Raw genomic sequence first — 25,710 nt, forward strand, 5'->3', positions numbered from 1 at the left:
TTGCATATCTTTATTTTAACTTACCTCAAATTAAAATAACCTTATTCTCCTTTCATTTAATATGATAGATTTCTGATTATGTTGATCACAAGAAAATTCTACTAAGCTATCCTGCACAGCAAGTTTTCCAAAATTTTAGTTTGAATAATTGACATGCTTTTAATCCCCTTTTGATAACTATCAAAAGAACATCCCTCCCTATTTCTGAAATATTGAGCTTACATTGTAAAATTCTGTGCTGAAGATTACGTATCATAATTTAAGTTCAGGAGCTATGGGGATATTAGAAAGAAACAGGATAGTTTCCAATTTGATAACATCATATGACATAGCATTTCTTAAGTTAAGATCCTGTCCCCTTTCCTGTTACCCTTTTGAGAATTCAGTCTTTCACAAGAACACCTTGGAGCTTCCTGAATTCTGTAAGAAAGAGAATTATATATAGGGAAGACCCTGCTTGTAATGGAAATTTGCCTGAATCACAACTTTCATCCTCTTGAGCCAGGCCTTGACCACACATTTTCTCTGGCAAAATAGACATTCACAGCTAGCCATGATGCCCAAATGAGGAAAATGTCATACACACACTTTTCATGTCACATGCAAATAAGTAAAGAGTGCATTTTATGTCATGTCATGGAAGAATCCTAAGCTTGGGACCTGCAATTATGCTGGGATATGGTTCTTGGCTGTTTTAGTGATTTGTATTTGCTTTTCAACTGCTTTGTATTTTAACTTTTGTATTATTTGCAAAATTTTTGTATTTTTATTCTGTTCACCATCCAGAGTCATTTGTTGAGTTGAAAAACTGAACAAATTGGATAAATGAAATCTTCCCATCCAGAACTGTCTCGAGAAGGCATCATGCCAGACACCTTCTGAAAAACAGTATCTTTGACTTTCATGGATTGTTTTTCTTGTTTCCTCCTATGCTGGCCCTAACAACTTCCAAACAATGGGTAACAACTCTCTGAGTCAATCCCCAGTGGCTTTACATATCATCAGCATATTGATCTTACCACTCTAAACAAATGAACTATTTCAGCAACTTCTTGGTGATGTTAAATAATAAGAGGCAAACTCTGCTATACCATAATATACTATACTTCATAATTGAGTATAACTGAAAGGAAGAATAGTAATACCATAAAGGAATGAATTGGAGATTACATTACTCTACATTGGGCCAAAATCAATCTACAAAGATATAATTATTGAATTATCTGGCAAGTATCAAAAATGACCACGGAAAGTACATTCCCCAATCCATGTCTCAATGCAGGTAATCCACGAAGGAAACTTGTTCTAGCCATTGGTTTTGAATCCTGACTGAAAAGGATATTGATAAACCATTCCACCTAGGATAGTCTATAACTGTAGTTCCATCACATTGTCAGGAATCAAAAAGGGAAGTTTGGCAGAAGGTGTCATGATTTGCTGGACCCAAAGAGAGCCTCTTCAAGAAGGTGTTTGCTGTGTTTCAGGTTAGACACAACATCTGCTTATACATTATATGGCATCTTTTTTGCTGGAAACAGCAAAATTGTGAATTGTAGATATGTTACTGCAGGACAATGGAACATAAGTTTGGGGCACCTGGAATGCAAACACATGACCACTGGAGGGGGTAGCAGTACTCATAAAACTTTATAGGTTGTAAGTAGTTTTTTTAAAAAAACATTGTTTTTTATTGATAATTTACTAATTATATGTTTAGTTGAATGGGACTTGAATATCAGTTAGGACAGTGAGGTACAATTCCAGTCAAATACAAGTTTACTCTCAGAATAACAGAGTTGGAAGCGGGCCTTCTAGTTGAACCCCCTATTCAACCAGGAAACCCTATACTATTTCAGACAATCTTTTCTTAAAAACCTCTAGCATTGGAGCACCCACAATTTCTAAAGGCAAATTATTCCACTGATTAGTTGTTCTGTCAGTAAAATTCTCCTTGTTGGTTCTCCCCTTGATTAATTTCCATCCATTGCTTCTTGCCCTTCCTTAAGGTACTTTGGAGCCTAGCTATTGGAACACTGTTGTCATGTCTCCCTAACCCTTCTTTTCATTGAACTAGACATACACAATTTCTGCAACCAATTTGTTGTTTTAGCCTCAGTCCCCTAATAATCTTTGTTGCTCTTTCTGCACTTTTTCTAGAGTCTCAACATTTTTTTAACGTCATGGTGACCAAAATGGAATGCAATATTCCAAGTGTAGTCTTATCAAGGCATTATAAAATGGTACCAATACCTCACAAGATCTTGATTCCATCCCTCTGTTAATGCAGCCTAAGAATGTATTCGCCTTTGTAGGCTGCATTAACAAAGAGAATAAAAGATGAAATACTCACCATCTGATTTTTAAGTTTTTCCATTCTTTTTTCCATTACCACTTCTCAGATGGTATCTTAAACTTCCTTAGTCTGGATTTTGGATAGTTTGTATTGACCCCTTAAAAAAAAACATGCAGAAGCTCTGACATTTCTAACAACTCTGCTCTTATCTCCTCTAGCATGTGACTGTTGCATTTTAGCTACCAAAGAGCTGTATTTAAAGAATTGTGTCTTTATCAATATATATTAATGAAGGCCTTGTAAAAATAAACTAAAATAAAATATGTAAAAACTTACAATACAATTTTATGAAATTTAAACCATTTTATTGTGCATAATTTTCTCTTTAGAACTGTAAGATTATCATACACTTTCTTGATGGTCACTGCACAAAAGCCACCCACCTTTGTTGCAGAAATGCTACAAAGGAGGAGAAAACTGGCTTTGTTAATACAGCCTAGCTTCTTTCCTCAGAGAAATAGCCATCTGGGGGTCTATATTCCTACAAGACATTATAGAGGAAGTACTCAAAACTTACAGGATTAAAAAACCCTAACCCAGCCACCACCCCCCAAAGAAGACAGATAATTGCACAATTTTTTTGCATCTGTTCATTCAGACAACACTTTACAAAATAATTTTTGAAGGGGTCACTGCTGTAAATAGATGGGGGATGCACCACCATTGTAAGGTTTGATTGGATTAAGGCTTCCATTGTCATCTTGGCATTCTGTTATTGTGAATTTATTTCATTGCATTTTTTCAACACTGCAAATCTACACATTTATTTCTTTTCTAGGAATTAATAATTGCAACAGCATTTTGATTTTTTTTTAACTGTCAGGTGCAATTGCAAAGAGCACATGATGAGCAACATCATGTTATTGAGCTGAATGGTATACAAATACAAACAACTGATGCTTTGGAAGTTAGCCTGATGAAGTTAACTTCTTGGTGGAATACTAATGTATTCTGTGGAAGTCTCTATTCTGGCAAGTTGATAAATCTAAAGGAGGGACATTGGATTTTATATTTTCTGTAAAGTGTTCACAAGATAAAAAGTCATTTTAGGGTCATTTATATTTTCTGGCATTTAATTTACACTCAAATAATATTCAGAAATGTCTTCAACACATTCCAGTCCTGTACTTATCTCTGAAGAGTGTGGAATGGAGAAGCGCAGGTCTCTGCTTCTTGGAAAGAGCCAAACTAAGACTCTTCTGGGGACAGAGCAAGAAACTGCTTCATCAGTTACTTTCCCATATCTCCCAGTTCCTGTACAGCAAATTTCATCTTCCATGATAGGTTTGTCAACAAAAAGGAGATTTTAGAAAAAGTATATCCTCCTTGAAGAATCATGTTTACAAAGATGAAGTCAATAATTCAGACTAAAATTATGACCCCAAATACACTGCCATTAATTCAGAATTAATTAAAATCTGATGAATGATGCGGCTGGGGTATCAGTGGAGCATTAAAACAATGCTGGCTCTGTGGCAGGAAGGGAAAGGAAGAATCCAATAGAATGAGTCAGTCAAACATCCAAACTCAGAATCCACTTGGGAGTTAAAATTCATCACTTTCTACTGCATGGAGTTGTGTGTCATCTGCGTCAGTCATGCTACTGGCCTGAGACTCATCTGTGCCAACTTTTGAAAAGAAAAAATACACAAGAATAAGATTATTTATATTGTTTGGATATTTCACAAGCTATGACATTCTATAATGGGAAGACTAGTTTTCCATTATAATTTTTATATCTTATTTATACATTGTTCCAACCCAATTTTTGGAGAATTATCTATAATCATGCATTCAAAATGTACCCTTTTCTTTCAAAGCTCAAATACTATGCAATTCCCAAAAGTACATGCAAAATCTTAGATCATTAATTGTTTTTTGAGTGAACTGGTCATATTTGAATTCAGTCTACATAGATAGCTTCAGGTCCAATTCTATAATGCAGTTTTTCAAATAATTTTGATATATATTTGGTATGTAGTAATTAGACCAGGCATTTTGCACTTAGACAGCACAGGAATTTTAAATGATTTTCACAATTAATTATTTTTGTTATAAACTACACAATCAACCTGTAAAGCTAGTTAGATTCATAATCCTCACAATGTGAACCTTGTGATGGGGGAGCTAATAACTTGCTTAAGGCTGCCTGAACGTATTACGGTTTTATCCCTTCCTTCTTTCTCCTCCTTCCCCATATAACTTCACTGCAGCATATTTACAAAGTAACATTAGATTGAGATTGGAATTGCTCTATGCTTTTCTTGCCCTAAACCAAGACTCTGGACATTATATTACATCACATCAGAGAAGACAAATTCTAATTAGTGCTTCTGGATTCATAACTGATTTAATGAGCCAGGGAAAGAAAGCACAGCAACTATAGTTATTTTTCTATACCTCTTACATGAAGTACAAAAAATATAGCCTGATTGTTACATAAAATCTGCCATCATCCCTTTTATACCACCAGAATCCCTCTAAAGTGGGCACAGCCAAGTATTAAAAACTATTTTTATTTTTCATTTTTAAAGTTAAGGAGTTTAAACAGCAAAAATATGTTTTAATTTTTGCAAATCTTAGGATATCCATCTCATGCTTTTAAATTCTTCAACCCTCTTTCCAAGTGAGTCCTCACTAAGTCTACTTTTGAAATGCCCTCAGTAGACCACACAAAATCTAGTGAAGCTATCAGACTGACATAAGCTACATATCCCTATTTTAAATGATCATCCCCTATTTTTTTTAAGATGTCAATTTTTAAAGGAGAAGCACTCTAGTGGTTCTAACTTTTCCAAGCTTGATGGTATTGTGCTTGAATATTGTGTATTATTTGCTAAAGCCTTATGTAAAAACTTTAAGATGGGAGTTCCTTTTAGGAGAATAAATGATACTTCAGGCAGTTCTGGTGCTGTTCTTATTTGATAGGTTCCTATTATTCAATGATCAGATTGCTTTACCAGTCCAAAGTGTTATAATTTGCATACCCAGCTACATAGCTGTACCCAGTCAAACTTGGGTGATTTCAAAAAGCTTATTCTAGTTAATACATGAAGAGAAGACCATAGAAAACACCAAGGGTATAGGCTGGACTGGAAAAAAATATTCATTCCACTGGGAATCATTTCTATAACATTCCCAAGATGATCTCATGGATATATCCATGAAATCAGCAAGAACTGAGGTTTATTCAAGGAACTTTACCTTTTATTGTTTGCTTAAATAAATATTTACTTTATATTTGCTTTAATTAGGAATGACAAAGAGAAGAATGACAAGAAAAAGGATGTTATACTATTCAAATACATTTTCCGGATATATGTGGGGATGCTTGATGTTCAAAACTTCTCTTCAGACTTGGAAAAAAATAAGGAAGCATTTTCAATTATTTCCAGTTATGAGATACAGTGACCATAAGAAAAGGAAAATGCATTTTTATACTTGTAAGAAACCTGCACAAAACTAGGGTTTATGCTATATAAAATAGCAGCAGTGGTAAACTTTAGGATTGTTGCTGTGGCAGTATTTTCAAATTTCCAAATAGAAAGTATCTCTTTTTACCTCAAGAGAAGAACAAATAAAATAGCCAATATAAAAAAACAACCTGACTCATATGGACAGCATTCACTGATCTGTTCTTCTTGTGTTACAGGCTCTTCATCATCAGGTAGGTACCGCTTGTCAATGGCCTCTTTGATCTGATTATTGGCGCCTTTGGGATCCAAGTCCATTGCCCAGGAAAAGTTCATCAGTGCAAGATGGGTCTGCCCCAACTTTTTATAAACCTAACAAAAAAAAGGTATACTTAGGTCAACTTGTTATGAATTTTTACTTCATATATTTTATACCTGGTAGTGCTCTTTGTAGGCAGCTTTTATTTACAGTTTGTAGGCAGATATCTACCAGGATATCTGTCATACCCGTAAATGGCACTTATTCCCCTCAAAGATTATACACAATAAAAACATTTTTAAAAATCAAATATGCCAAAGATGGAGAGAGATTGCCGTATCTAGTGAGTAATACTGATACTATACACTGGTACCCAGCACCAGTCACTTCTGGATGAGGTTATACTCCCCACCAATCCACTAAAATAAGGAAGAACATGGTACACATTATATATGAGATTGTCTTTAAATATTAATTATAATTCACATTTAATTTGAAAATATAGTTGCTGCATTGTTAAATAGGGTTGAAGTAGGGAAAATATCTCACTGAAGTAGAGCAGACTTGAACATCAAAATCATGAATGCTAAAACTATTTTTATCACAGCGTTATAGTAACAAAATCTTGCAAGTCTGAATATGCCTCTCTCTCCTTCCTATCTTTATCCTAAAGAGAATTAGTGAGTGTCCAAACTGGGATGCTTTCTCAAATTCCATTCCTGCATGGGCTGAGATTTATCTTATTGATAAATGACCCAACGTCCCTTGACTTGCCTTACAATAAAGACTGTGGCGCTTTCTCCTCTTCAAGATCCTCTTCTCATAGCTCATTAAAGGTTCTTGAACAAACATCACTGTGTTCTAGTTATTTTTTAGTTCAACTTAAAACACTAAGGTTTATTTTTAAAAGACTTTCCAACTTGAAAGAATCAGGCTGTCTCAAGAATTGCCTATTACTTATTATGTATCCCAATTGAAAAATCAATGGTATCAATTTTCCAACAAACCTCACCTCCCAGTCTTTTGTTTTGTAAAGCAATGCCATAGCAAGCCTATACAATCAGCCTGCACAACCAGATAGGCAGCGTAAATGCCGAACCATTCCCAGACTTTCTCCACAACTGTACGTGGGACCGAGAGGTGAGGTGGTGAACTGGTTGCTCACCACAGTGGACAGTACTGCTGAAACACAGTACATTTGGTGAGCATTGCATAACATTATTATCAACATTAACATTTTATCTTTTTACAGCAATCATTCAGAAAATAATATTCAAAATTGTTTTTACCTTTCCTATCAAAAAGTAAACAAGAGACTCTTTGGGAACAATTTGCTTTAGTTCTTCAAGTTCTTGCAAAGCATACTGAAAGAAAGAAAAAAAAACTGAGTAGCTTTTTCAAGGGACTGCAGTAATAAAATTTAAATATATGCATCAATGAAAAGGTCTATTCAATACAATGAAGTCAATTTTAATTTCCATGTCTGATGCTTTGTTATTGTTTGACAAATATATTTATTGTGGTACACAGATAGACTTCACTTACTGACTACCTTTAGTTAAGTTACAAAGGTATAAAAAATATTGAGACAATCCACGTTTATGATCATTACAGTGCCTGCAGTCATGTGACTGCCGTTTAGGTGCATCATTTCGCAGTTACAACCACCACCACATCCTACAATCATATGACTGCCATTTATGTGCTTTGCAACTGGCTTACAATATCTAAAGTTAATAGGGAAGGTGGAATTAAAATCATAAGGGACAATTATATGTCTCACTTAATGACTGTGATGATTCACTTAGTGACCAACAGGAAAATGAGATCATAAGCCCGTCATAGTAATGTGCTTTTTCTGCTAAATGACTGCAGTACAATTGTACTTCCTAAGTGAGGACTATCTGTACAATTTGAAATGTTACAATGGGATCTAGAAAACCAAGAGTTTCGTCTACTGTTCACTCCAAAATTTGAGATATAATAATGGATCAAGGAATTCAAGAAATTTTTGAAGAGAAAATATATTCCATTTCTCTATTATTTAGGTACATCTAGAAGAAGTTGTAAAAATATTTAAAAAAATGAAGTAGCAACAAATAGAAAGTCATCATGATTATAACTAAGATAGAATTAATAAATTGCTGGAAAAGTTTCAGATACTTGGGTCAGCTGACTAAAATCCTAATGGAATAAGAGAAATTCATTGCCGGATTATATTTTGATGGCAAGCATTTAAAAAGCTTCCTATAAAACTACTTTTTATTTAGGACCCCTATAGTAGTATTCTCTTTTTCAAATTGGGAATAATGTTTAACCATAAATCAATATGATATCAAGCAACACTCCTTTTGACCGAGCAAGTAGTTCTCCTGGAGCAGTGGAACAATAGCAACAGCACTTAGATTTATATACCACTTCACAGTGCTTTACAGACCTCTGTAAGTGGCTTACAGAGTCAACTTATTGTCCCCAACAATCTGGGTCCTCATTTTATCGACCTCAGAAAAATGGAAGACTGAGTCAACCTCTAGCTGATGAGATTTGAACTGCCAAACTGTTGACAACAGGCAGTCAGCAGAAGTAGCCTGAAGTACTGCATTCTAACCATTGCGCCATATGGCTCCAAACAAAGTTTTGAATCACCAGAAGAGAAAAAGTGTTCTTATGGTCCTCAAAATCTAAGATTACAAAGAATCTTCTGTGGAATAAATCTTACTAATGTAAGTGAAATATATTTACAATTGTTCTGTATGCATTTTGCATTTGGCTTAAATGGCTAGTATTCTGTTTTCCCAAAGGAAAAAGCAGTTGTTTTCCAAAAACACCTCAAGTATAGTTCCCTTCAAATTAATTACTCACTTTGTACTTCTCATTTGCAAATAATACTGAGGCTCTGTGGAATTTGCAGAGGGGGTTCTTGGGATCAATGTTAATGGCTTTGTTCAATGTATCCAAAGCTTTCTCAGATTTCTTCAGAGCATGTTGAACCTGGAAAAAAAAAGGAATGTCATTTTCTACATATATACAACCCCATGCTGGTCAATGTTCATATTATACATCAAACCTGTATGAGATATAATTTACTTACAACTCCAATGTGGCACAGCAAGACAGAACTCTGAGGATTAATATGAAGTGCTTTTTGGAAATGCATTTCTGCAAGGCTAAATTTCTCTTGCTTGTAGTAAATCATCCCCAATCCATACCTAGTATTAAAAGAAAAACAACGATGTATATAATATTACTACCAAAGATCAACTTTCTAAGCAAATTGACATATTTTTAATATTTAAGAGAGCTTAATGACTTTTCGCAAAATGTGATAACAAAATCTTTCTAAACATCAAAACCTACAATCAAAATTTTATTTTTTTCAATTTGAGGCAAAAAGTCCACCAGCTGTTTTCAAGTAGAAACAAAATTAGATAAAGTCTAATGAATTATAAATTCTTTTCTTTAATTAAAACAGTTTGGCCATCTTCACTAATTCCATCACCATTACCATTCACTCTTCCATTGTGTCAGCTTGTGAATCTGCAGATACTTCAAGTAGTATCACCTCCAAAGGTGCAATATAGATGTGGAGATAAAGAAGCTTGTTTATATAACATATATATGTTGATCAACATATATATGTTGATCCCAATATGAGGAAAGGTCACCTAACACTTTGGGAGAGTTAGATGATGCCATCCTCAGGTCACCTCTAGACTTTAGGGAGAAGGAATTCTATCAGAGTTTACTTTCTCTGCATCAAAAATAATGTTTTTCCTTGTCTGATGCAACCAGGTAGTCTGTTCTGTCTGCTGTGCTTTATTCCATATTATGCAAATATTATTTCAATTAGCTTATATTTACTGAACATTGGTGGGCAACCCTCTCCTCCCAGTAGTCCTTCTCCCAAGCCTCCATTCTCTGATGACCATTTAGTGCTGGGCCGCCTGCCATGACTGATTGGATTTTTAGTTGTTTTTTTTCTGAATTCAGTATGTCCCTCCTTCAATTCAATCAATGTGAAATGTCTTTAAAAAAATCAAGAAAGTCCAATTGCCTTTCTTAAGCACCTTTGGGACAATGACTTGGATGACTGAGAACCTCCATTGACATCTAAATTCAATAGTATAGTGAAATATAGTACTGATCATTTGTTTGCATGTTTAATAAGTTCAGTAGAGAAAAGTGAAACACTGACCCTTTCTTTGCCTAAATTGGTGAAATTGACATGAGTTCTGCTACATTTCATTCTCAGAGGATTAGAACAGCCATTAGACTATTGGTTTCTATCTTTAAAGTTTTACATAGAGAAGAAAAGCAAGAAAGAAGTAAGGGAATCCATCAACTCTGTCAACTTGGTCTGAACAGAAAATATACCTATCTCTATGGCCAAACTGAGAGGACTTGAAATCTAGAAAAGGGTTTCTTAAGCAATTTCATCTCCAACAATTTATATACATGAAGCAAGGAACTAAAGGCTGCAATGCAGAAAGACACTAGTTTATCAGTTGATCTAATGTATAAAGGTATAAAGGTACTTAAGTTTGTGAATTCTTTTGGATTTTCAACATTTCTGCATAAATATAATCTAAAATTTGATTTGTTCTCTGCACAAATTCTAAGATTAGATTAACAGAGCCAGTTAAACAAATGAGACAAAGACTTGTTCATTTATTTTTGAGGAAAATTATTTAAATACATATTGGACAACTATGTGGAAAAACAATAGGAGTCACAGTAGAGATGCAACATGGATCAAACAAATTGAATGTGAAATGAATAAAATGTAACTCACCATGGAAGACAGGTTAATTGGATAGGTAATTGGGTAGGAATGGTAATTGAAAAATTGTATAAAAGCAATCAACAAAGGTAAAAAACAACCTGAAATGCTCCTGAACCAGATGAACTCCATGAATTTTGGCTAAAGTTAATGTCAAATCTATACTTAAGATTGATAGAGCAGATAAACAGAATTTTGGAAGCATCAAAAATGTAGAGTAGTTAACACCTGAAAGGACCTTCCTAATTCAGTAGGAAAATTAGCCTAGAAAAATACATATGCATAATGTGATATCAACAGCCTCCAAACCACTTGCAGGCATAATTGCAAATCTAATTTATAATATCTGAAAATACATTATATCCTCCCTATAAAAAGAAGAAGAAGAAGAAACAGTAACAACAGCTTTGTCTACAGCTTGTATATATTAAAAAGGCATTTGGTTCTGTTCTACATAGCTGGATTGAGAACTGTCTCAAAATTTTTGGAATCAGGCAAAATATTTGGCAATCTATGAATACTTCAATGAACTTTTGTCAATGCTGTGGCTAATGGGGAAGATGTTAATTTTTTTCAAGTAACTTATTACAATTTTTCCTCTTTATATTACAATATCAATGGTCCCATCAGCAACAATATTGAGCAAAACAAATTTTAGATATCTAAAATTAGATATCTATCTTGGCTATAAAAGGAATACAAATTTTGCATTTACTCTATATGATTTTATTTTATTTTATTTTGGCAAAATGAAGATTGAATTGGATTCCCTGCTAAAAAGCATAACAGAATTATGAGGTGCAAGTTGGCATTAATAAGTGTGCAATCTTAGCCACAAAGGCAAATAAAATTATTGTAAACAGTAGCATCAAAAGAAGGTAAAGTACTTGGATTTTAGGACAGTTTTGATTCACTGCAGAGAACCAAGTCATAGAAAGCATTTCTACCAGATATAATAATGAGTTTGTAAAATTTGAAATCAAAACTAAATGGTGGAAATATCTCCCAAACTAATTAATTCCCTTCCCTGTTATTCAATATACAGTGGGAATAATTGACTGAACCCAAATGAAACTTGGTAACTTGGATCAGGAAAAGAAAACTGATGACACTGTGCCATACTTTATACCCTGAAAGTTATATCAATTAGCTATATTGGCCAAAAGCCAATGGGGTAGAAGACTTTCATAGGTGAAACAAACTGAAGAAAGAAAAATATGGCTTGAAGAACTACATAAAGAAAAGCCAAGGAAATTATGACAGAAATCAATCAAGGACAACAAAACAAAGATGAAGGCTGAGTATTGACAAGAAAGAATTTAAAGCTGATTCAAGCCAATGCACAGTCAATACTTGAAAGATATAGACGAGGAAACTGGTAAAACTCCCATATGGAACCAGTTGAGATGAGGAATGTTAAAGAAAGAAACTGAAGGCTTTATTTTAGCAGTTCATGAACAATCTTTGCCAATAATTGTTTGAAAGCAAAACATTCAGCATGTAACAAAGAGCAGCAAATGTTACCTTTTAGAAAAAAGGATGAACAATTGACAATTCCATCAATGGCTGCAGCAAAATTTAGTACACTGACTATAAACATCATCACAACTGAGTTGCCAAAATTATTCACTGGAAACTTTGGCAGAGGTTTAGATTTCAGTAGCAAAGACAGACAAACATCAAATCAAAGTTTTGGAAAATGAGCGGGTAAAGATTCTACGGGACTTTAAAATTCAAACATATAGATACCTTGTTCATGACATGCTTAATATAGCAATTACTGAAAATAATCTAATTCATTGATGTTGTTATACCAGGTGATGCTAGACTGAGGAAAAGCAATTGGAAAAAAACAAGATACTAAGATTTACAGTTTGTATTTGAATGCTTATAGAAAAAGAAATAATCTGTTATACCAATCATAATTGAAACCATTGGAATAATACCCAAAGGACTTCCTCAGTATTTGGAAATTTGGAATTTATCAGACCTGAACACCCTAATTTTATAAAACAAACTCCATTTTGCCTGAAATGCCTAAGTATTACCTTAGTTACTCTTTAGGCCTGTGGTTAAGTATTATTAAGTTTCTACCAGTCTTAGATCATAATTCTAACTGTAGATATCCACACATTATAATAATAGGCAAGTATATACCTGTACATTTATGAGAACTGGACTGAAATTATAAATAGAAAATTAGAGAGAAAAGCAAATCTTTTTAAACTCCAGAATTAAGTTATATCAGGGATGGAAATGAGATTGTTAAATACTTTGAGGGGTAAATATATGCCCAAGGTTCATCATTTTTATTAATCAAAAATATTTCTCACCAAGCATTGTAGTGCCTTGGATTCATTCGGATTGCATTCCTAAAGCAGGATAATGCTCTCTCAAGTTCCTCTGTCAGCACAAATTCATGTCCCAGGAGAGTATAGGCATAAGCATAATTTGGATCAACCTGAATAGCTCTCTGGAAAAACTTGATAGCAATGTCATGTTCCCTTTGCAAACTGAAGCAATTTCCTGCAGCACACCATGCCTGGAAAAATGAAAAAGTAGAACATATACCACAAAACTATGATTTCTCCCTTTCTACTTTTAAGTGATATAATAATAATAATAAGAAAATATTAATAAATTACTATTAACTAGTAGCTACTATTTAAATGCTCAGTCACGTAAAGTTTGCAAACTAAAATAAAGTAATTTCAACCCCAAATTTGTTTATTTAAAATTAAAGGAAAGAATCAGAGGCTAAACTGTAGTAAAAAAAAAATGCCTGCCTCAAAATAATCAGAAATGATACCTCTGGTGAATTTTTATCCATCTCAGTTAAGTCTTTTGAAAGAACTGAAAGAGCTACATCTTTCTGCAGATGCCACAATGTGGTTGAATAGATTTCCATGCCTTCTACTCTGTAGTTTTCAATCCTTCTTACTTCAGAGAATATTCTCTCAGCCTATGACAATAATGGACAAATGCTATTTAATCAATATGATCCATTTTTGACATAACATGGTATATAGCGTTAAATGAAGCTCTTGTTTTTTGATACAAGGGTATAATTTGCTAGATAAATTAAATGTTTCATCTTAAGAGAAGTGTGATTCATTCTCAACAAATTTTATTTTTAAAAAATGAGACAATATCCATTTCCCCCCCCTTTACATAGAACCACATAGCCAGAAATTGTTTCTGTATTAATTGACCCATTTAGAGAGTATCTAAAAGGAATTTGCATGATATCCTGGAAACAGACCATGGAAGGAAATGAAATAAAAAGCCACAGGACTTATAAACAGCTATTTAATTTTTTTTCTTTTTGCAATGCCACAGAAGCGATATTTTGGTAAATGCTTTGAAACTTTTACTGAAATGGGTGGCTAGTCAGTAATAATCAGATGGCCAACTGTCCAGCCCTGTTCTGAATAGCATTGATACTGCATTAGAGTGTGTGTATGTGTTTGTGTGTGTGTGTGTGTGTGTGTGTGTATTAAGAGTTCTTTTAAGCTTAGAACTTCTCATTAGGATTGCTAAAAAAATGAGAGTAAAGGAAATTTGAGCTAGTTTTCAGTTTATCTTTTGGGGTCAATTTTTGTACAATTCACTGCAAATACAGAATGTAGTATTCCCCCAAAACTATTCAATGGCCTCTTTACCTGCATATATTCTGCAAGTTCAAAGTAAGCTCTTCCAATATGGCATAGCACCCAGCCCGTGTTGTAGTGGTGAGAAGGCAAATGACTCAGTATATGAATGGCTTCTTTACAATTGTAGGAACACAAGGCTAAATATCCTTTCCCCATATCACGAAGAAGGCTCATCAAACCTTCTAGGAAAAAAATGCAATAAATACACAGGAGAACAAAGAGATAAATTTAAAGCTGCCTCTGTGCTACTGGTGACAAATGTGGCACATATTCTCAAGAAACCTAGATGAAATTCCAACAGTTAAGAGTTAACAGAGCATAACTGTGTTCTTCCAGTGAATAAGGTGCTGAATAGAACTAAAGAGATCTGGTCCAAATTCAAACTTTTGAGATATAACTTCATACACAAATATCCTCTGGATCACACCATGTATCTGTAAAAATTCATGATTGTTGTTCACTACTTTTAAATTTTCTTTCAATTAAGAAAGAAATTAAGATTCTGAACATCATGGCAACTTAATTAGAAAGAACAAGAATTTTAGAGGAACTTGCACTGTTCATTTTAACTCGATTCCAACAGGTATTTTCTATGTTTTACCTGCTTTTGAATTTTACACTACCACTGCCTTTTGGGTTTGGCACAAGTTTACTACTCTGAAGGAATTCTCAGAAATATTCTACACACCTGCTGCAGCTTTCTGTAATGTAAATGCCTGGATTTGTGGTGTTACTGAGGTAATCTTTCCTTCTGAAATAATGGACGAATCAAGTTTGGTGATTTCCAAACTGTCATTTATGTTTGGCTGTGTGATCCCTCCTTTACTGGTTTTACATTTTGTCTTTCGGTTTGCAATTTTTGGTGGAAACTTCATTTTTAACTTTTTACTATTTTCCTATGAAAGAAGAAAAAACATTTTAAAAAATCTTTCCTGGCAGCCAAATAGCAAAATATACTATTCAAAACAGAAATTTGCAAAACAATTCATGGTAGAAATTTAGAGGAACTTCATTTTGGTTTGGATGGGGAACCTCAGCCCAATTTAACATGTGATTTCATTTAATTTCATGTAGTATCGTACTAAAGAACTCACTGGAGAAGAGCCTAATGCTGGGAAAGATTGAGGGCAAAAGAAGGGGACAACAGAGAATGAGGTGGCTGCATGGAATCACTGAAGCAGTAGGCATGAGCTTAATTGGACTCCGGAGGATGGTAGAGGACAGGAAGGCCTGGAAGAATGTTGTCCATGGGGTCGCGATGGATTGGACATGACTTCACAGCTAACAACGACATTGTACTGAAATATATACTTCATAATCCTATTAAGTGCACTTACTTTGACTTTTGCCTAATTAAATTTTCCAAGGCTTTGTGATTTTTGATGACATTTTATGGCTTTGAACTAATTATCTGATTTCATACAATAATGGAATGAGACAACAAAACACATAATACCCATTTTCTATAATAGAATTATTTAAGCGTATAGAATAAAAGATGCCCATGATCTCTTTCCACCCAGTTTTTAATATTATAGATTCTCAATTCCACTCAAGAAAACTGAACAAGAGCTATTCTACAGTATATCAACAATATAATTTAGCATGGACTGAGTGATTATACTGATGGGAGGGAGGGAAATGTCTCAAAAGTAGAAGATATAATGGTACTGAATACAGTTTCTTCAGAATGTTTGCAATTACAGCTTTACTACACTTCATTATTGATTTAATGGATTTTGATATTATTTTTATCAGTGATTTTAATATGAAAGATGTTTTGAAAGGATGATAGCTCTTGGTCTTCAACTGAAATATATCTAAAATGTGTACAATTTTATTTAGAACACCTCTACATCGGAAGTGAAGGATAATCTGTAACACTATCATATGAAACATTTGTAACGGGGTTGCATTGCACTCATGTCGTAAGCACTGAGACACTTCCAAATTGAGAGGAATTAACCAGTGACATCATCTTTGCCCAGGGAATGCTCCTTTGATGTCCCCCGCAGGAACTGGAGCAAAGGATGGGAGCTCACCCTGTCCCATGGCAGCACTTAGGTTTCAAATACAGGCTTGCTGCTTGCCAATCCAGTGCCCTAATCACATGAGCCACCGTGCTCCATTGTAATGAAATAAAAATAATTATTCATTTTACAATGAAAACAAGGGGTATTGATTTGTTGTGATATATGTTTTCACAGCCTAAGGCAATGCTGCTTAATCTCAACTATTTTTAACAAATCTGGACTTCAACTTTCAGAATTCCACAGTCAGGGAATTCTAACAGTTCAATCCACACACTAAGTTGATGAGATTGAGAAATGCTGTCTTAGAATCAATTCTGCTCAGAAAAATTTGATACCAATATGAAGGTAACAGTCCTGTTTTAATTATATCTGTAGTTCCATTAAATATTTTTGCTGCTACTCATTTAGGCTCTGAATTTCCTGAAAAAAATTAATTAATGAGAGACACCGACCTTCCTGACCATCTGGAAAAAAACTAAAAACCTAACCCTGCCAGTTAATTTGGAGTACCAATGGAGGATGAGAGTATCACAGTGAAGATGACTGATCAATTAACAATGGATTCCACCACCTCCATCCTACTCCCACCCTCTTTTACATGGGACGTAGTATTCTGGATTTTATATTTTTAGTTTATATAGGGTTTATTTTTTATTATTATAAGCCACCCAGTATTACCTTGAGGTAAGATAGGAGGCAAATAAAGAAATAATTACATACGTACATATTGTGCAGAATTCCAATTTACCTTGGTTGTAGAACTATCACTGGAGAACAAACGTGAACTTCTTCGAGGCAGCACATTAGGGGGAGCAGCAATAGTTGGGCTCAATACCTGAGGAGTTGTACTGGAGAGAGAAATCAAATTTCTTAACATAATTTATGAGTTAGGGTTTCAACTGTGTTTCTTAACCAGAAATACAGGAAACATGACAACAGCAGATGCAGCCTAGGAAGGAAAACATATATCTGGGAGTAGGAAGGAAAATTATACACCAGGTTAGGAAAACATTGCGTACCTCGTCTGTGCACCTGAACTTTGGGTCTGGGCAACAAGGATTGGTGTTACTTCTCGACTATTACCACTTTGTGAGAAGACCGACTTTGTTCCAGCTTGATTTATTCTGGTAACAGTCTACACAAAAATGTATCATAATGTTAATTATGCATTATATTTATAGCAATAGCAGACTATGACATGACTTTCACTGGCAGAGATAGGAGACAATCTGCTAAGTATATTTATTTTATTAATTCATTATATTACCTAGAGAGAAGAATGTTAAGTAGAAAGTGATATATATTTTACTGCATGATTAACACCATAAAATAACCCATTAGCTTTGACAAACATCACACTGTTCGAAATATTCTTTTCTTCTTATAGGCCCACAACTATGGCACAGCAATGAAAGATAATTGAATTCTGCAGTGCACTCACAAGAACAGGGCAAGAAGGAGACAAGGGGTAAGGCAGAGGGAATATTCAGTTTGTATAAAAATATTAGAAAAAGATATAAGATTCCAAGAGCAAAATATAAAAGTTACCAGAAAGTCAATAAAACATGAAATTTTAAAAAGGATAATAGATAATTGATAGAGATAAAATATCTTGCAATACGATCACTGTATTAAAAATTAAAAAAGTAGAAAGTACAAACTGAGAAAATAGTAGTACACATATTGATATATAATAGAATTTTTTATAATCATAAGCATATTAAGATTAGCTGGTGGAAGAATATGATTAAGTATACTTAATTGTATTATTATTTTGTTGTTATTGTTATTATTATTATTAACAATGTGTAAAAAATATATTGAAACGTAGCTTTCAAGGATTATAAATTTAAGGGATGGAGCTATAATCCCAATTATATCTCCTGATTAAACTTTATTAATAATGGGACTTATTGGTGTTTCTAGAAAATTAAGATATGAAATTATGGTGGAATATTGAGTAATTTTTAAAACATTAAAATATTAGTGACTCAGCAAGGGACAACAAATACATATGAAGAAATGTTATTGATGTTTAATGTATTTAAGGATAAAATGATAAAGAATCATAAAGGGAGAATTGTATTGCTTAAAGACAAAGATGTGAATGTAGAAGAACCCCAACAAACCAGGTGGGGGGAAAGATGCATATAAATTGGGAAAATAGTATTATACATACTGATATAGAATAGTGGTATTATATAGTAGTATATAATAATAGCATTATACATACTGATATATTATAATTACAATGTGCATGTTAAGGTTAGAAGTTCAAAGACTAGGATTATGTATATTTAATTGTATTATTATTGTTAGCATTGTGTAAAAGGTATATTGACCCGGTCAATACACTGTTCATAAAATATGTATAGTTGTTAAAGGAAAATTACAAATAAAACATATATCTATATCTATCTATTTATACAGAACAGGGCTATATACTGTCAAATATTGTCCCTGTCATTGTATTTTTATTCTCTTATTCTTGTTTTCGTTTTTGTTTGACAAATTCCAATAAATAAATAAATTCAGTAAAAATCCTGAAGGAATAACTGTATGATGGATTACAAGTTTCTAAAGCAGAATAATCTAATAATTAATCTACTTTATTAGAAAAATGTTACTTGCCAATGAGCTTGAATTTATAAAGGCCATCTTTGCAATTGTGAAACCATAATGAAGATGGTTTCAATTTGTTATTAACTTCAGCGGTCTATATATAAACTAGAAGCATCCATTTTATGGAGCGGGAGAAATTAAGGATGAGACAAAATAACTTTGGTTTTATATTAATTCTGCCATATATTAAATAGTTTTCTCTACCAGATTTTGAATACTTGCTCTGAATTCCTTTTATGAGCTAGCATGTAAAAAAAAGCAGTGTAAACATGAAAGTTTGCAAAGGATTCTATGATTTTTAAAGATAAGCACCTTAATATAATTTAAAAATAAAAATCCTGTTTCTACATCTTGGAAAAATGTATATTAAAAATATTTCCAGATTATTTATATAAGGTATATGCATATTTTCCCCTAATATAATGTTTAATAGGAAAATAATAGAGGGGAAATTCACAGAAACTAAATATCATATTGACATTTTTTTTTTGTAAGGAACAATTAACCACAATTTTACATTTCCTTGAGCAACCTTAGATGCACATCCAACAGCACAAGATACCTTCTTGGAAGGGGCTCCTTGAGGTGGCACATCAATTACGGAAGAAGAGTTTGTGCAGTTTTGTAAATAAGATCCATCTCCAGGGCTAGGAGTTTCCAATGGCAATATTCCAAAGCTGAGGAAACATACAAGAGATTTCAATATACATATGTTCCTAAAGAAAAAAGGAGGCAGGAAAAGAGAGCATTTTTGAAAATAACAAAAATTTGCAGCCTAAGGCATATATATATATATATATACTGTGAAGTATCTTTAAGAATAAGGATTTACAAAATTCCAGTTATATATTCATTAAAAATATAACATTAAGATAATATACTATGTTATGTTAACACTATGTTCAAATATTGGAATTAGCTTCATTTTTTGTTTGTTATCAAAAAGCTATTTTTCATTTTTGATTAATCTTTTAAGGCTATAGAATACTTTGTAAGAAAACAACCGTTCTAATTAAAATGATAAGAGCCAATCTGGTGTAGTATAGTGGTCAAGGCATCAGGCTAGGAGCCAGATGATTATGGGTTCTAGTCCTGCCTTAGAAAAAAGCTATCTGGGGGAACTTAGGCGAGTCACTTTCTTTCACCTGGGAAGAAGGCAATGACAAACCACTTCTGAAAAATCTTGCCAAGAAATCCATAGGGACTTGTCCAGGCAGGCTCCAAAAAATTGAACAGATTGGACAGAAGACTGAATAGAACAAAATGAAAAAGATGTAACATATTCATTTTTAAAAAATGAAATATTAAAAAAATGAAAATTATTCCAGCTCTTCAGCTTAAGAATAGAATTCAAATAAATAGCTAATTTATTGTCATTTTTCTCCAAAATAATCATATGAAGTAATTTAGCTCTGGGGAAAAGCAAAATCGAAATCTGCAAGTAGTCTTTGGGTGATTATGAAGCTTGTCAGCAAGAGTTTCTGATTTCCACATTTAATCACAGCAACAACAAAAATATTTTCCCACCTAAAATAGGTTGCTGAAATGAAGAAAGCTTGGGGGAATCAGGAATGGGCTATGTGTTCAATTCAGCTCTGGTTCTGAAAACAAATTTGAAGGCTTAGAATATGCTATAATTTTTAAAATATATCCAAAAAATTAGGTTTAGTTAATAGATTTAGGCAAATTGAAATGAATACTTGGAGAGGGGTGAATTTGAACTGAGTCATACAAATATTGTGACATTTATTTTTATGTACTAGAGCCCATATTAACAAATCATTATACACAGATTATTTTCAGACAATGATCTGTTCTCATATGCAGAAGGAGAACAATAATAATAAAAACCTGACTTTAAATGACAGTATTTAGAAAGCAGCTAAAATATATTTTACAATTCTCTAAATATTTTTCTGCTTTAGCTCCCAAGACTCATAGGAAAATTCCAAGAGGAAGTTATTTTATTAAAAACTTTAATCCTATTCATTCAGGTCTCAGCTGAATCTTTACATTCATTATCCATTCTGAGTAAGAGATGTACATATCAAATATACTGTAAAATTATTTAATCAATTTACTGCTGTTGCAAATGGATAGTGTTTTTGTGCACATTTTAATTTTACACATATAGAATTTTACTGAATCTCCTACATTCTAAAATATTAGAATGCCTTCCCAACACACTTGTACATGCACTTATGCATCTCATAAAGTAAGTTCTCTACTATAAAAGCATAAGCCAGTTTATATTTAATAGCATATGTATTCCCCCACCCGGCCAGGTCTCTACTGTTATTTTTCTAGCAATGCTTCCTAAGAGAAATTGGAGGAACAACTTTCAAATTCTTTACCTTGGTGTTAAAGGGCTCAGGGAAGCTGGTCCACCTAGAAGACTTCTGCCAGTTTTTGGTTTATTCTGAGCCTGTTTTGTTAAGAAGGCAGTTCCTGATCCAAGAGATACAGCATCTGGTGAAATTACAGCCGAGTCAATATAAGAAATGGAGGAATCTGTGTTGGAGGAATATTTAGAGTTGGAGGACTCCAGGTTGAGTCTGTTTAATTCCTGAAACAGAAAACCATTTCTTAAAGACAATACACATTTTTAAAAGAGCATGAGCAGTATGAACTAAAAAGATGGTGGTGATTATGTATGACTGGTATACATACAAGTGTGTCCTGTGGTGTTTCCATAAGAACAGTTTCTGGCTGTCTGTGGATTATGCTGTGATTAGACACCACCGTTGTGCATGTGTTAGGCAAGCAGCTGCTGAAGTTCTGTATAGAAGTTAACTTGAAAGTTTGGTCAGGGTCTGGCTTCTCACCTTTAAATGAAAATGAAAGGGATTGGGAGGCACGGGAAGATACAAAAAAGGAAAAAAAGGAATGTTTTATACCAGTCCTACTTAATCCCATAGCATGGTATGCATATGTGAAATTTATTGCTATTAAACATTGTAACAAATCAATAGTTAAAATAAGAGAACGTAATATAGTACCAATCAGACATTTTGGACTATAGTTCATATTACCTGCCCATTTGTGTGCATTCTACCAGATGAAGACTGCAATGAACTTCTTGAAGGCACAGATTGTTTACCTTTTCCCATACATATCCAATTCAGCCAAAGCTGACACAAGTCTGATCCATGGTAGTTGTATCACTGATAAATAGATGTGTTACTAGAAAACCTTTTAAAATAATGGCCTAATACTCAAAAAAGGGAATGGCTAGATTTATATTCTGCCCATTCAAATAATAGGTAACTACAATATAATTAATGTATTCAAAAATTAATACAGTCAAAAATAGTTTAAAACATATACTACCAACTATATAATATAAAGAAGGAAAATTAAAATATGGTAAAATTAAGCTAACAGAAAAAAGTGAAATGGAATTAGAATTAAGATAAAGCAGAGTTAAAACCAGCAGTACTCATTAGATCAGGGATCACCAACCTTTTCGACCTCAGGGACTACCAAACTCGTAATTATAGATCCCAGGGACCACTAACTGGTTCTATGGGCATGGCCTAATTTGTGGGTGTGGCTTGGTGGTCATATGACTGGCTGGCCATGGCTTGTATGTAAATATAAATATTTATATAAATATTGATTTTTTTATTAAAAAAGAGCAACTTTTCCCCAAAATCAGGCAAAGCAGGCAGGCAGAATGAGTTGCTCACAGAATCACAGATTCATTCAGAGATCTATCTATCTGCCATTGGCTAGCTCAGTCTGTCACAAAAAAATTGCTTGCAAGCAAACTCCTAAAATTTACTAGCAAGCAAACTCACAAAAATTAACTCATGTATGTAAATATTGAATATTTTTTTTAAAAAAGCAATTTTTACCCAAAATGAGGCAAGCAGGCAGATTGAGTTGCTCACAGAATCCATTTAGTAATCTATCTATCTGGCATCGGCTAGCTCAGTCTCTCAAATTTGCTTGCCGTGAGTCTGCACTGAATTTGCTTGCAAGCAAACCTTCAGTCCTAAGGGAAGCAGAGCCGAAGATCTAAAGACTAGCTAGAAAGAAAGAAATCCAACCATTTCCTGCTTCCTAACTAATCTAAATCTCCCGGCACAGCAGAACAGATGATGGTCGGAAAAAAGAAAAATAGCAATTTTAGCAGGCAAGTTGGAGCATTCCTGTTGGCCATGTGGGTGGCGCAGCCTTGTGTTTCTGTGCAGCTTGGATTAATTGCTTTGGGGAGGTGCTCTGGAAGTGAGATTTCTCTGCGACCCACAAAATTTTCTCGTGGCCCTGCATTAGATCACATACTCCAAATACCCTGCAGAAGAACCAAAGCTTTTCCTGCCATTATCATTTTTATAAATAGCTCAGGGCAGCAAACATATTTAGCATGCCTTTCTCTTCCTATTTTCCCCACAACAACAACACTGTGAGGTGAATTGGGGAAGACGGTTGGCTCTTATGACTAGAATTCACACTTCCCTTGTTTCTAGCTTTGTGCCTAACCATTACACCAAATTTTTCTATTCAAAAAGTTTTGGAAATTTGTGAAAGTCATTCCATTTACTAAATAGTAGGCGATTATTTTTAAAAAGTTCTATTCTAATACTGCTCAAAAAAAATAAAGGGAACACTTAAACAACACAATGTAACTCCAAGTCAATCACACTTCTGTGAAATCAAACTGTCCACTTAGATAGCAACACTCGTTGACAATCAATTTCACATGCTGTTGTGCAAATGGAATAGACAACAGGTGGAAAGCATAGGCAGTTAGCAAGACATCCCCAATAAAGGAGTGGTTCTGCAGGTGGTGACCACAGACCACTTCTCGGTTCCTATGCTTTCCGGCTGATGGTTTGGTCACTTTTGAATGCTGGTGGTGCTTTCACTCTAGTGGTAGCATGAGACGGAGTCTACAACCCACACAAGTGGCTCAGGTAGTGCAGCTCATCCAGGATGCCACATCAATGCGAGCTGTGGCAAGGTTTGCTGTGTCTGTCAGCAAAATGTCCAGAGCATGGAGGCACTCCAGGGGACAGGCCAGTACACCAGGAGATGTGGAGAAGGCCGTAGGAGGGCAACAACCCAGCATCAGGACCGCTACTTCTGCCTTTGTGCAAGGAGGGACAGGAGAAGCACTGCCAGAGTCCTGCAAAATGACCTCCAGCAGGCCACAAGTGTGCATGTGGCTGCTCAAACGGTCAGAAGCAGACTCCATGAGGGTGGTATGAGGGCCCAACGTCACAGGTGGGGGTTGTGCTTACAGCCCAACACCGTGCAGGACGTTTGGCATTTGCCAGGGAACACAAAGACTGGCAAATTCGCCACTGGCACCCTGTGCTCTTCACAGATGAAAGCAGGTTCACACTGAGCACATGTGACAGACGTGACAGGTCTAGAGACGCCGTGGAGAACGTTCTGCTGCCTGCAACATCCTCCAGCATGACCGTTTTGGCAGTGGGTCAGTAATGGTGTGGGGTGGCATTACTTTAGGGTGCTGCACAGCCCTCCATGTGCTCACCAGAGGTAGCCTGACTGCCATTAGGTACCGAGATGAGATCCTCAGATCCCTTGTGAGACCATATGTTGGTGCGGTTGGCCCTGGGTCCCTCCTAATGCACAACAATGCTAGACCTCATGTGGCTGGAGTGTGTCAACAGTTCCTGCAAAACGAAGGCATTGATGCTATTGACTGGCCTGCCCATTCCCCAGACATGAATCCAACTGAGCACATCTGGACATCATGTCTCGCTCTATCCACCAATGCCACGTTGCATCACAGATTGTCCAGGAGTTGGGGGATGCTTTAGTCTAGGTGTGGGAGGAGATCCCTCAGGAGACCATCTGCCACCTCATCGGGAGCATGCCCAGGCGTTGTAGGGAGGTCAGACAGGCACGTGGAGGCCACACACACTACTGAGCCTCATTTTGACTTGTTTTAAGGACATTACATCAAAGTTGGATCAGCCTGTAGTGTTTTTTTCCACTTTAATTTTGAGTGTAACTCCAAATCCAGATCTCCATGGGTTGCTAAATTTGATTTCCATTGATAATTTTTGTGTGATTTTGTTGTCAGCACATTCAACTATGTAATGAATGAAGTATTCAATAAGAATATTTCATTCATTCAGATCTAGGATGTCTTATTTTTGTGTTCCCTTTGTTTTTTTGAGCAGTGTACTTATTTTTATGTTCTCAAATAGAAATTTTTAAATGATGAATTTTATTGTAAACCTTTAACTAGAATCCTGTACTGAAAAATATATTAGCTCCAAGTAAGGATATCTAGCTACAATGATTGCTACTAGTGGACAATCTGGGGATGGGTACAGTATGACAGCTCCTGATGTGTAATATCACAATCCTACCTATAGTTTGGGGATGCCAAACATTTTTCCACATAGAGGTGGGATTCAACTGGTTCGGACCGGTTCAGGCAAATCGGTAGTTACATTTTTGTGCAGTTCGGAGAACCGGCTAATCATACCATTGGCTGCCCGCCCCCGACACTCCTTATCTTGCCTTGCCTGCTTTCGCCATGGCATGGCACCTGCTGTTCTCTGGCTCCTCGCTTGTTAGCTCGTTTGCTTCGACCATGTTCCCCTGTGGCCCAGC

General features: G+C 34.8%; 1 protein-coding gene across 4 annotated transcripts in view; it reads right to left on the reverse strand.

Moving 5' to 3' along the window:
• Nucleotides 1-1,661: 1,661 nt before the first annotated feature.
• The window catches only part of CDC27 (cell division cycle 27), a 39,933-nt gene continuing 15,884 nt past the window's right edge, over nt 1,662-25,710 (reverse strand). For 2 of the 4 annotated variants that reach the window (XM_026717584.2, XM_026717583.2), the window contains exons 6-19: nt 21,784-21,938; nt 21,468-21,679; nt 19,676-19,790; nt 17,511-17,626; nt 17,240-17,339; nt 15,147-15,354; nt 14,468-14,637; nt 13,615-13,767; nt 13,139-13,347; nt 9,117-9,234; nt 8,888-9,016; nt 7,315-7,389; nt 5,958-6,138; nt 1,662-3,981 (exon numbers count right to left, since the gene is read on the reverse strand). In XM_026717584.2, the coding sequence (XP_026573369.1) occupies nt 3,899-3,981; nt 5,958-6,138; nt 7,315-7,389; nt 8,888-9,016; nt 9,117-9,234; nt 13,139-13,347; nt 13,615-13,767; nt 14,468-14,637; nt 15,147-15,354; nt 17,240-17,339; nt 17,511-17,626; nt 19,676-19,790; nt 21,468-21,679; nt 21,784-21,938 (2,024 nt within the window). In that variant the 3' untranslated portion in view covers nt 1,662-3,898. Of the gene's footprint in view, nt 3,982-5,957; nt 6,139-7,314; nt 7,390-8,887; nt 9,017-9,116; nt 9,235-13,138; nt 13,348-13,614; nt 13,768-14,467; nt 14,641-15,146; nt 15,355-17,239; nt 17,340-17,510; nt 17,627-19,675; nt 19,791-21,467; nt 21,680-21,783; nt 21,939-25,710 lie in introns of all 4 variants that reach the window. The other 2 variants (XM_026717582.2, XM_026717581.2) reach the window with 1 other exon arrangement.

Source organism: Pseudonaja textilis, chromosome Z (genome assembly GCF_049901715.1).
Source record: "Pseudonaja textilis isolate UNSWEBS1 chromosome Z, rPseTex1.2, whole genome shotgun sequence".
NCBI classification, from domain to species: Eukaryota; Metazoa; Chordata; class Lepidosauria; order Squamata; family Elapidae; genus Pseudonaja; species Pseudonaja textilis.